Source organism: Notolepis coatsorum (genome assembly GCF_963971535.1).
Source record: "Notolepis coatsorum genome assembly, chromosome: 6".
Classification (NCBI taxonomy): Eukaryota; Metazoa; Chordata; class Actinopteri; order Aulopiformes; family Paralepididae; genus Notolepis; species Notolepis coatsorum.
This window is the reverse complement of record NC_140170.1, coordinates 169,737,010-169,750,585: the sequence shown is the minus strand read 5'-3', so window position 1 is coordinate 169,750,585 and position 13,576 is coordinate 169,737,010. Positions and strand designations below refer to the sequence as shown.

At 40.4% G+C, this 13,576-nt stretch overlaps 1 protein-coding gene across 1 annotated transcript in view; it reads right to left on the bottom strand.

Annotated features, from left to right (window-relative positions):
- golt1a (golgi transport 1A) overlaps positions 1–13,344 on the bottom strand; it is a gene marked incomplete at both ends in the record, with an annotated part of 54,080 nt that extends 40,736 nt beyond the window's left edge. Inside the window, 3 exons of the mRNA XM_084315820.1 lie at positions 2,356–2,534; positions 12,948–13,039; positions 13,320–13,344. Coding sequence (XP_084171946.1) covers positions 2,356–2,534; positions 12,948–13,039; positions 13,320–13,344 — 296 coding nt within the window. The remainder of the gene's footprint in view (positions 1–2,355; positions 2,535–12,947; positions 13,040–13,319) is intronic.
- Between the last annotated feature and the right edge of the window lie 232 nt (positions 13,345–13,576).

Below are 13,576 nucleotides of genomic sequence, written 5' to 3'. Positions count from 1 at the left end.
TACTCACGTAAAAAATAACGCTGTTTTTAGGTAGAGAGAAAGACATAAGCCTTGGCAAATGCTAAAACCTAAGCTATACAAGACAGCGACCAAGACAATTTTCACACAGCACACGTCGTATCTCCAAATGCAGTGAAGCAACATATGTTTTGTTAAACAAAGACATCGTTATTAATCTGCTGTTGACAAAAAGTGCACTGACTTGTGTGCTGTTTGGGAACAGTTGACAATGTTTATGTAAAGGTTTTCATCAGCTCACCTGAATATGTGTTCTCAAGTTAGTGCTGGACGTGTGGGAAGTTGAGAGAGAGCAGCTTCGTTTTTGGCTGTCACAATAAACACCTAAACATTATGTTTTAGGCGTTTTTTCAGTCAAACTCATAAATTTTTCCAGATAGGGCCATGGAGAGGCATTGTTGTTCTTGACATCATCATCTTCATCAAAACCCTGGAAACATCGAATCCCTCTGCCATTTCGCGTGGACTAGTTCATGTAATCTGTTAAACTGAACCTAAGCAAAACAGAATTGCTCCACCTGCCGGCCAAATCCTCCCCCCTGACCGACCTTTCCATCACAGTCGAGAATGCAGCTGTGACCGCGTCCCCGACCGCCAAGAACCTTGGTGTTGTCCTCGACGACCAGTTGAACTTCTCTGCTCACATCACAGCGACAACCAGAACCTGCCGATTCCTCCTGAGCAACGTCAGAAGGATCCGCCCCTTCCTGACAAAAGAAGCCACCCAACTCCTCGTTCAATCAACAGTCATCTCCCGCCTCGACTACTGCAACGCACTGCTCGCTGGCCTCCCGGCCACTGCCACTAAGCCTCTTCAACTCATTCAGAACGCAGCGGCCCGCCTGATCTCAAACCTACCGAAGTCGGCCCATGTCACCCCACTTCTTAGGGACCTGCACTGGCTCCCCATTGCTGCACGAATCCGCTTCAAGGCCCTCGACCTAGCATACCGCCTACCTCCGGTCAATGGTCTCTAACTACACACCTTCAAGACCCCTACGCTCTGCATCTTCTGGCCGCCTCAGACCTACTCCTATCCAAGCTCCGGGAGGGTCATCAAAGAGAAGTCGCCTATTCTCAGTCCTTGCCCCACAATGGTGGAATGAACTACCCACCCCAGTTAGGACAGCCGAAACACGTCCAATCTTTCGCCGTCGACTAAAGACGCACTTCTTCAACCATTATCTGAATTTTAAAAAAAATTAAAAATTTTATAAAAAATAAATCTAACTCTAACTAACCGTACTGTCATGCACTTGTCCTAATAAACTAACATACACTGTAGCACTCAACACTTTGATGAGCATTGTTGCTCAGCTGATAGAGTTGTGCCCTTCCTGATGGCTTGTCGTACAGAACTTGTAAGTCGCTTTGGATAAAAGCGTCAGCTAAATGACTAAATGTAAATGTAAATGTAAATTGCATTCATTCATTCAGTGGTCTGTTTTGATTTGCACTTCCTGATTTGCGGAGCTGGAGTCCCGCCCTATCCTGCCTCTGATTGGCCTACCCGTGATGTTTTGGCCTAACCTTACCCAATCGTGAGTCGTCATACTCATATCTAAACCAACCAACCAAACATAGTGGGTTTTCTGCTGGGATTTTTTTTTCCACAAATCTTTATGTCTATTTCTCCGGATAGTAGCGTGTAGCGTTTCCTCACGCTACGTCACTACTTCGTTCTAAAAATAGCTGCACTACAGAGAACGCTACTTGGTTCAAAAGTAGCGACGCTACCGTCATGCTACTGAGAATTGTAGTTAAGCTATGTAGCGTCGCTACTTGTAGCTAGCTACTGCCCAACACTGGTTGGTTGACTTTTTTGATTACATTGGTTGCCATTTTGTCACAGGAAAGATTTTCCCAGGTATGTAATTTCATCTTTCCTTGTGACAATATTGTCACCCACTGTAACAGAGAAGCCGTTGGTCTTGCTGAGTTTGTTATTTGATCCGAAGAGAATGGACTCTGTTTTACCCAGGTGTAACGATACTGTAGTTTGTTATCAGTGAGCCAGATTCTGCCGAGTTCAGAGCTGAGGGCTTTTTCAACCTGCAACTTGTTCCTATCAGAGACCAGCAGGGCTGAGTCGTCCGCGAACAGGAAAGCTATTGTTTAAACATGTAGACCACTTATATTAACAAACAAAAAAAAGCACTTACAGGACCATTAACTCACCCACAGAGATAAAGGCGGTGGCACGCTTCGGGAATGCTTGTTTGGTGAATGCTGTTGTTGTGAATGTACAATGATCGGCGTTGTCTTTTGTAAAGTGCCCCTTTAACGTCAATTCACTCCCTCTCTCGTTTCCTGTCTCACGTCACGGTCTGAACTCACCTGAACAGCAGCATGAAACCATAACTCTCCACCGCCATGCCAATGATTGGCCAACGGCACAGCACCAGGACCACGCCCCCCAGGAAGAAGAAAGACCCACGGAACTTGTGCCTCTGGAAGAAGAAATGGGCGGTCCTCCGGAGCCCAATGATGAACGCTAGACCCGTCAGGAAAAGAACCTACGAGCAAAGGAACCAGAGGGGAAAATAATTCAGTGTCCATCCAATTTAAAGGGGCATTTTACAAGAACAATGCTGCTTTATTATGCACATCATCCGACACATAACCCAGAACTGGAGACAGTTTTGCACACATTAATTTAGTTACTGAGACCTTTTCCACCCGACGGGACCGGTACCGGTCCCAAAATGGCATCTGGTCATAAATCAATATTTTTGTGTTGCATAAAAGTTCCGATTTTAATATCAAACGTATTCAAGTATTAACATCACTAACATGTCACAAAAGCATGTAGAATGTATATTATCATCAATACGTTAGTTTAGCAATAGGTTAAAAGTGCCATTAGATAGATTTAACTTTTCGATTCGGTGAAGTCTATTGCGATAGGGTGACCATTTTGGAAATGTTTAACCGTGGGAATTGTAGTCTTTTGCCGCCATTTTGTAGAGGACATGATAGACCACTACACTTCCGCGTTACATTGAAATCGGGGAGGAGATTGCAGGGGGGCAAATGAATGAATGTGGACGAGAGCCTTGACATTAAGTGATTGCAGATACGGCTGTGGGGGTGCTAGAGACATGATCGAATAGACTTGTATGCGCCTGACTCTCCTGAACACGGCGCGAGACATTCCTAATCGATCAGAACTAAATTGGCAGCGAAAAAGACCGCTTTTAAGCATCGATTCCCCATGCACATGCGCAGATTGGCCACAGAGTGTGACGCAACGCACATCCACACTGGAATGTTCCATTAGAGGGGCATTAGAGGGGGTGTTGTGTTGTGAGAATGCTAAGATAGAATTAAATATACAGTAAAAGGAATACAGTACAAATATACAGAAGTCTACAGTAAGTGTAATATTGCACAGTGTTGTGCATTTATAATCAGTAGCTTAGGCTACATAGTAGGCTAATGACAGCCTATACTAGTTTAGCAGGTGCTGGTATAGACTAGTAATGTTGATTTTCAGTCATCTATGAAATTTTTTGCCTAGATATACCGTATATCTAGGCAAAAAATGTCATATATGTCATATATTATACGTCTATACCAGCACCTGCTAGACTAGAATTAACATTCCAGTGTGGATGTGCGTTGCGTCACACTCTGTGGCCAATCTGCGCATGTGCATGGGGAATCGATGCTTAAAAATGGTCTTTTTCGCTGCCAATTTAGGAATGTCTCGCGCCGTGTTCAGGAGAGTCAGGCGCATACAAGGCTCTCGTCCACATTCATTCATTTGCCCCCCCCCCCGCAATCTCCTCCCCAATTTCAGAATCCCGGAAGTGTTGCGGTGGTCTATAGCTGTCGATCAGCATTGGAATTTTTCCGAACTACACTTCCTGGAAGATTATATCGGGTTCAAGGTTCAGAGTTCTGTATGAATTATTTCAATAACTGTTATTATTCGGGATAATAAGCCACAAAAGGTAACGTTTTTGACACATTTTTAAACGCAGTTAGTTTCTCTTCCCTATTGTTAACATGTAGGAACAATTAGATCTGAAATTAGTTTCAAAACGGTTGCACTGTGGGGAACATTTTAAAGTACAGTAGATTTCATTATCTGTTTTTATGCATGCCTGGTGATACTAAATCCAAATTGAACTCGGGCATTTGAAAGATAATATATGTATATATATATATATATATATATATATATATATATATATATATATATATATATATATATATATATATATATATATATATATATATATATATATATATATATATATATGTATATATGTATATATATATATATATATATATATATATATATATATATATATATATATATATATATATATATATATATATAAATGTGCGAATTGGCTATAATAAGGTAATTTATAAGCATCGTATTCTATATTCTATAATAATATTTCAAATTGCATTGGTCCGGATGGGAGAATTCAGTACTATATCTACAGAACCTTCGGTTTAGAGGGTACTGAACGAGATCAGCGGCAGTTTTTAATGTTTGGTCATTATTAGCATGGTGTTATTCATTGTCAAATATGCAAAGAAAAATCATAATTCATATTCTCCTTTGTTTCATCACAATTTAAGCAAGCCTAGTAATAGACACAATATTTCTGACATTGTGAATACATTCCCTGAGGTCCATAGATGTCCCTAGATACCAAGAATATGCAAATGGACCTTGTAGAAGTGGAGCAATATTCCATTTACCTAGGTATTTTAGGCGAAAATATTCCACGGTGGAACAGGTTAAGGACTCTTTGAATAATGTCCTCCAGTGATGTCATCTGAGGACACTGAATCCTTGTGTTAATTATTTACAGCTCATTGAAATGATGATTAACCAATATCAACTTCAACCTCTCTGTCTCAAATTATTTCAGACTTTAATCTAATGAATGCCTTCTGGTATGTATTGAAGGTGCAAGACCATCACTATATCCTGTATATTATGGTATGTATTGAAGGTGCATTAGGACCATCACTACTGTATATCCTGTGTATAGGGAAGTAGTCTGACGTCACTGGTTGTTCCATCCGTATAAGGATTTATCATTGGGAAAATGGATTATCGGCTATTGTAACAATTCTGCCGCATAGAAATTGAAAAGCTTTCCATTTTTGCACAAAATGAGTTCCCTTCTATCACAAATGTTTGGTTGAAATTAAATTTGGCGATTATTTTTTTATGATTAATTGCGAATATTTTCATGTTGAGCTAATAGATTGTGGATCAATAAGCACAGAAAAGTACACCATGCAAATGTTAATGCTTTATTTGTTTTAAACGAGACGATTTAGAAATGGGCAATGGGGAAATACATTGTGTTGGACAGAGGGTGGAACACGAAAAACGGCAATGACGTAACCACTGTACACCTCCCTATTGAAGGTGCAATAAGATAGGATAGAATAGAAGTACTTTATTGATCCCGAGGGAAATTCAGCACCACAGATCGCTCACAATGAACATTCAGTTAGTCAAAAATAAGAATAAGAATACAAATAAAAAATAGTCAGAGATATACATTCTAAAATCACTACAGTATATCCTGTATATTCTGGTATGTACTGAAATAAAAATGCTGGTACTGTGAATGACCCTGTATATTCTGGTATCGTGGATGACCCTGTATATTCTGGTATCGTGGATGACCCTGTATATTCTGGTATCGTGGATGACCCTGTATATTCTGGTATCGTGGATTACCCTGTATATTATGGTATCGTGGATTACCCTGTATATTATGGTATTGTGGATTACCCTGTATATTATGGTATTGTGGATTACCCTGTATATTCTGGTATGCATTGATAGGTGCATTAGGAACATCACTATATCTTTTGCTTCTCATGTTAACAAGGCTCAGCTGAGCAAAACTGCTCAAAGCTACAGTATCAGAAGTGGAAAAGCAACAACAATTATCTTTTTGTGAGACCAGGAAACAAAACACTCAGGTGACACATAGAACTCGACTCTCTTCTTAGATGTAGAGCTGAATTTATTATCCATAAGACTATAGGATCAATTATTACTTTAATAATGACCTAGTCATCTCCTTGCTCAGCGGTTCGATTCCTGCTCTTCCCGGGCAGCGTGTCGAAGTGTCCTTGAGCAAGACACTTAACCCTTAATTGCTCCTGATGGTTGGCACCTTGCATGGTTGCCTCTGCTGTTGGTTTTACCATACATTTAACCAAAGGAATCGTTTTTTTTTATTCTTACCGTACAGTTTTACATGTATTTTCTCTTCTTTTTTTCTTTTTTACTTTGTATAATATTGCTGATGATGATCATGTGAATGTAAATACCAGGCAACATTGAAAATAAGGGCTACAACTCAATGTAATTTCGATTTTAAATAAAGATTGAATGAATTAATGATTTAGTCAGATTTGGTTTACTGAATGAGAGATCTCTTATCAAACAAGTAATTTATCTACCAGGTCCTTGTTTTTCTTTTTCAAATTAATCATAAATGTACAGAGGCATGGCTGAGTCAAGATCATTGGGTCTCATTCCCGAACGAAGTTACGACAAAAAATTTCGTCTTAGCCAGATTTCGGCCCATTTAAGACATATTAGGGCTGGGAGTGGGAGTCCCCAAATTTTCCTGAGATCAGATTTGATCGTGGCTGAGAGCAGATTTAAGAGTGCTGAGGAGCACTCTTAAATCTGCTCTCAGCCACGATCAAATCTCATGATTGATTGACTAATTTAAAATTTCATTATGACTTGACAGACTGTGTTCTCATAGTGATTCCTTCACGTCAACGCTACAGGCCTCCTTGGAATTAATTACTTAATCATAATTAAAATAAATATGACAATATTTGTACGATAAGAAATTACGCATTTGATGTCGGAAAAATAAATAATATGGATTCATCTGATCACAGGGCAGCTGCAGCTGATTTCAATCAATCAATCAAAGCTTAACCATATCTGAACCAACTATTTTGGACAAATGTATAATTACTTTAATTACTCAGATATTCAAACACAATTATGTAATTATTGTGAAATAATAATAATAATAATAATAATAATAATAATAATAATAATAATAATAATAATAATAATAATAATAATAATAATAATAATAATAATAATAATAATAATAATAATAATAATAATAATAATAATAATAATAATAACCTGCGGCGTCCCCCAAAGTTCTGTCCTCGGCCCCACCCTCTTCACTCTATATATGCTCCCCCTTGGTCGTGTCATCAGCCGGCATGGATATCCTTCCACTGCTACGCTGATGACACCCAACTCTACCTCAGGACTGCCCCACTTCCCTCTGCCCCCCTACCGTCACCACCATCATCACCTTCATCCACACTGACCACCTGACTTGAGGAGATAAAGGCGTGGATGAGTCACAATTTCCTACAACTAAACAGCGCCAAAACAGAACCCATTTTAATCTGCACCCCACACCAAACCAAATCATCCCCAATAACCAGCATCACCTTTTCCAGCCAGAACCTCCCCCTCTCACCTGTAATAACGAACCTGCACTGTAAGAAAAGAAGCTGCAAGAAAGCGGTAAATGTCTGGCATCAATGGTTGCCAAATACTTACTGTCAAATTACAGTAAAATCAAATACATTTACACATTACAACCTTTATTTAATGGTTAATATTTTGATAAAAGGTAATTTACTGTATTTGTATGGCATTTACTGTCAGGATCCTAGGCCCGGTCCTGGCTGGACTGGGCAGGATGGTAACGTTGGGCAGTACTCTCCACCTAACTTTGGGCAATGCCCTCTATCTGACATTGGCCCTCGGCCTGACATTGGCGCCCTACCACCCTCTAGTGGTGACAAACAATCGGTGCGCTCCAGTACACTGGACATCCTGACTACTGTGTTAACTATAATTAATAGTTTGATTAATGTGGTGTCATGGTGTGTACTGTCATTGTCTTTCCCTTCCCTGGTGTGATGTCATACACTGTTTTGGGTTGTTAGGAGTTGCTTTTGTGTTTAGTTGTGTTTAGTTGTGCTTTGCTTATTGTCTAGGTGTTGTTTGTGATTCTGTGTTGGCCAGGTGTTCTTAATTGCTAATTAGTCGGGGTATTTAGGTGTCTGTCTGTCTCCCCTTCGTTGTGGCGACATTCCTCCAGTTACCCCCTGTTCCTCCACGTCGTGTCGCACCGTTCTCCCTCTAGTAAGTCTTAGTGTTTGTTGTTTTTGTATTGTGAAGTTTGTTATTTAGTTTCTGTATTCTCCTTGTATTGCACTGGATTCTACAGTAAACACCCTTCTCCAAGCTTCACTCCTCGCCTCTGCCTCCTCCATTCCTTCCCTTTCTGTATTATTGCATTCAACCTAACCCCATCGTGACAATTTACACTTAAAGTAGAAAAACAAAAGTAATCTGTAAAATAATACAGTGAATTTCTTGTGAAAAAACATAATTTTTTTACAGTGTGGGCATAAAAATTAACCCCCACCTGACATTTGACTCCCACATTAAGCACCTGTGCAAAACCTCATTCTTCCACCTTAGAAACATAGCAAGACTCCGTCCCACACTCACCCTGCCAAATGCGGAAAAGCTCGTTCACGCCTTTGTCTCCTCATGGCTTGACTACTGCAATGCACTGCTCATTGGGATCCCTAGCAAGAGCATCCAGAAACTCCAACACATCCAGAACTGTGCTGCTAGGATCCTGATGAGAGTGCGGAAATATGATCACATCACACCCATACTCCATTCCCTACACTCAGTGGCGGCTCGCCACTGGTGGCGCTATGGGCGCCGACCCACCTGTTAAATGAGAGAATAAGAAAAAAAAAAACTTTTTTGTTTTTTGTTTTATAGCCCTATAAATAATATAAACATGTTTAAAATGAATAATATTTACTCGTTTTAAGTATGTTTGTATTTCCAATGCACAATATAACGTTATTATCTAAATAAAAAAAACAGCGTTTTCATGGGCAGGAAGTGACGTTTTCTTTTATTTTTTCGTATTTCTCGCCCGGGCAATAAGCGATAGCGCTCTGACTGCGCGTCACAGTTTGATCGCTGTCTCCGTCACAGCCAATCAGTGCATACGGCGTTGTGCGTTGAAATATGACTATTATGTTGGAATCCGAGCGCTATTTGAAGCGGTCTAGGCAGCAAAAGTGAACTTCCGTGAAGAATTTCCATAGCCGCATTTCGCGGAGACGCTCTCTGATTGGCCGACGCGATGCCAGTTTTTTTCCATAGCCGCATTTCTCGCGCCAGGAGGAGGTATCTTATCACAGCAAGTCAGCAAGTTCAGTCTACTCGTCAACAACAGCAACTACACTACTACAGTTCACAATAGAGAAAAAGAAAAGACGCCTTCGGTTTATTCAAGGACTGAGTATTTTCATTTCGATTTATAGTTAGCTAAAGCTACCACCATGGAATTGGATAATTCTGTTAAATCCATCAAATCAACACCGTTTGAAAGACGGACAATGCAAGAAAAAAAAGACTTGAAACTACTTGGACCACACCAACCTGAGATCCGGATGGACATCAACACAGGCTGGATGGACAATGCCATGGAGTGGATATACTTTATCAACAAGCCAACAACAAGGTAGATTAGCGATCTTAACTCTAGTTTAATACATGATACGTTGTCTACTGATGCCGCCTAACGTTACAGCTACTGCTAGCTGTTAGCTCCGTTAGCTTAGCTGGCCACTTAGAAGTGCATGGAACGGAGTAACGTTAACGTTTAAACGTTATGTCGAGGTCATACAATACTACAGTCGACATAAGGTTAACGTTACCCCGTTTCCATGAAGTGTTTAAATAGCAGCAATCTTGTTGAAAATGTAACTACTAAAATGCTCTCTGATGCTGCTGATGCATAATGAATGAATGGTGAGTTGTTTAAAATGACAACATACATGTGTTAATTATTTGATTTGATTGATCCGAGAGACAGAGAGATCGTCTATGTTTGAATGAATGAGAACTTTATTAACAGATTGCAGAATGGGTACAATACAGTACGGCTCAATACACACAATTGTTAAGGGGATGCAGACCAGAGAAAGACGTTTGTCTTGTTTACATCAGGGTCCCAGATTTTCGATTCATATCGATAGTTTAATAGCTAGCCTTGGCTCGTTTAACAATATCCAAAATATGTGTACAGCCCTGTACTCATACTGAAGTTATTCTTGGTATATAATAGGTCTGATTGTGTAACGAATCGATTCCACGTCGCGCTGTGTGTGAGAGAGAGAAGGAGAGAGGGAGAGATCTGCCTGTGTTTGTAGACGGGCGTGTTTTGTTTCTAACTTTTCTATTTATATATTGTGTTTCAAGTTGTGAATTAGAGTCTAGACTATACTTTATTTGACTGGTTGTGTGTTGTTGTAGTAACAGCTGAGCGACTCGTTCATAAGAGCCGATTCATTGCCGTGAGCGTGAGTCGAATCACAAGTGTTGCGTGGTACTGTACTGTACTGTACAAAATATTTGGTATAGCGCCCCTAGTGGCGAAAACCGACCGGCCGCCACTGCCTACACTGGCTCCCTGTCTCCTCCAGGTTTGAATACAAGGTCTCCCTCCTCACCCATCAGTGCATCCACAGCAACGCCCCCTCCTATCTAAAAGAGCTTATCGCTCCCCCGACCTCCACCTGCTCCCTCCGCTCTGGACACTCAAACACACTCCAACCCATATGCAGGACACACCTCTGCACCATGGGTGACCGGGCCTTTTGCTCAAATGCTCCTCGACTGTGGAATGACCTCCCCGACCAACTGAGAGCACCACAGTCCGTTGAGGTTTTTAAAAGGGGCCTAAAAACATTTCTTTTTAACAAGGCATTTGCCTGAATTATTCTTTTACTTTTAATTTTACTTCTATTAATTTTTATTATTATTATTATTATTTAATTTTTATGTTCTTCCATTTCATTGGTTGTTTTATTCATTTTAATTGTTTTTATTCATTTAACTTTTTATCTTTATCTCCTGTAGCACTTTGAGATTTTCACAAATATAAAGTGCGGTACAAATAGAATTTATTATTATTATTAAATGATTGAAAATAATTATTATTTAATGCCTTCTGTGGAATTTGTATTTCTTATTTGTTACATATCTGTTTTAATGATTAATTATATACATTTGAAAGAATGCAGGTCAACATGCAATATATCCCATTGATTGGTATACAATGGGACAGACCTTTGTTTGATATAGCTATAAACCTGCATTCCTTTGAATATATCATTAATCAATTAAACTTATATTGAAATACATTATATAGCCTAGTATACACCAACACTGAAATGACAGTGGATAAATAAATAAATAAATAAGAACTAAAGCTAATCGTGTGGAAATAGACTGCTTTAATATTCCATAAGTCTTGTGTGCGCCAGTATAGCCTACGTGTCTAATGAATGAACAGTATATAGGCTTATATTATTCTAATTACTTGTTTCATTAGGATTTAGTAGATACTATATATATGCTCTGCCCTACGTACAGTATAAGTACAGTCTGTACTTATACTGTACATAGGGCAGAGCATATAGTATCTACTAAATCCTAATGAAACAAGTCATTAATGGAATAATAAGCCTATACTGCGTTCATTCATTACGCGCGTAGGCTATACAGTACTGCGTGCGTACGTGAACGGGGACGCGCATTCGCGTTTGAGACATGGTGCCATTCCCCAACGCAGATATCTCAGGTGCGAACATTTGAGACACTTAAGACATATTACCAGCGTGTTGAGGACTCAGAGTGAACTTGTCATTGATTCTGTCTCAGTCAGTTCCAAAATAAGTCTTCCAAGAGAACTCGTTGGAAAATATTGGGGAATGAAACCCATTGAGTGACAGAGCTGGAGCTCGACTGATTGACGAGGATACATTTATTGAAAATGCCTAGGGGTCATTTGACCCCTTGTCGGCTGTGCTAGTGTTCATTTCAGATATTGATTGTGTGTTTTTAGTCAACGGTGAAATATTGGTCGGGTTCCGGCTGTCCTAACTGTGGTGGGAAGTTCGTTCCACCATTGTGGACCATCGCAAGGACCGAGAATAGCCGGCTTCTCATTGATGACCCTCCCAGAGTTTGAATAAGAGTGGGTCTGAGGCGGCCAGAAACATTTTGGAACCCCAACCATATTTCTTGTTTACCAATGATGATGATGATGATGATGATGATGATGATGATGATGATGATGATGATGATGATCGGTAGAGTCTTCTCTCAGCATAATCCATGCTGTTCCTCGTACTAGCCCCCTCTAGTTAGCCACAAACCAATGCAAAGTCAATGGGGTCACGCTCCTGTCTGTAAAAGCTGACTGAGGCTCACTGAGATCTACTCTGAGCACAGTGGAGTACATTTCAGTGAGCCTCAGTCAGCTTGTACAAACAGGAGCTTGACGCCATTGACTTTGCATTGGTTTGTCCAACTATCCAGAGCTAGTGTGAGGAACAGCATGGATTGTGCTGAGAAAGGACTCTACTGATCAACACCATCATTGAGTTCCAAAATCATCAGAACTATCCCTTTAAGCTTTTTTCCATGTTAACTTAACTCAACTAGTGGGACGGATTATGTCCTCTACTCACCTTTAATCGTATTAAAATACTTATTAAAATAAAAAAATGTAATACCTTTGTTGGATGTTTATAAATTGAATTGCATTGTATGAAATGTGATATCTATCAATAAACCTTGATACTTGATTGATTGACAGATTGATTGATTGATTAAATAGTCATTCCCTTGACAACATCATCCAACTTCTATGCAAGCCACCTAAGGTGTACAAAAGAGCAATGACCACGAAACACTAGGCAAGGCCCTTTCTCTCCGTTCAGGTTGTGTCTGTCACACAGTAGACGTGACACGTAGCAATATGTCTCATCATACTCACATTCCCAAACGCCAACAAGACAGAGTCAAAGTACAGCAACACGCCGAACAGCAGAAAAAACAGGCCGAATCCCATCAGGCCGACGCCAACCTCTGGAACACACAGACACCAGGCAAGAGAACGGTGAGAGATCGGCAACCGCGTGGTTTACTCGTCAACACGGTTCCCAGGGAAGACCTCCCATGTCCAGCGTTGATATCCATGTGGTATTTTACACAGCGGGTTCCAGGTCTCTCAGGACGACAGATCAATATTCAAGTTGCTGCAGCGTGTTGTCGACTCTGTCAATCACTATGAGGGACTGTGGCTGGTCGGTGATTGCTTGGAAGCGTTATGGTTGGGGGGGGGGGGGGGGGGGGGTCGAGAACTTACTCTGAAACTCTGTGATTTCCATCATGATGGTCCTTTATTTCTTCCCAGGAATCTCCCCTCTGTTCTCTCTCCCTCGCTCAGGAATCTCCCCTGCTCTCTCTCTCTCACTCTCAGTGATGTCGTCCCCTGTACAGGTGACCTTTGAGCTTTGATCTCACACGTGTTCCTGGTGAACTATTAACCAGACAAGGAGCAAATCAAACTTGGAGAAGGACTCCCTCAGTCAGTGACCACTCTCGTGGCAAGAGTCGTCTACA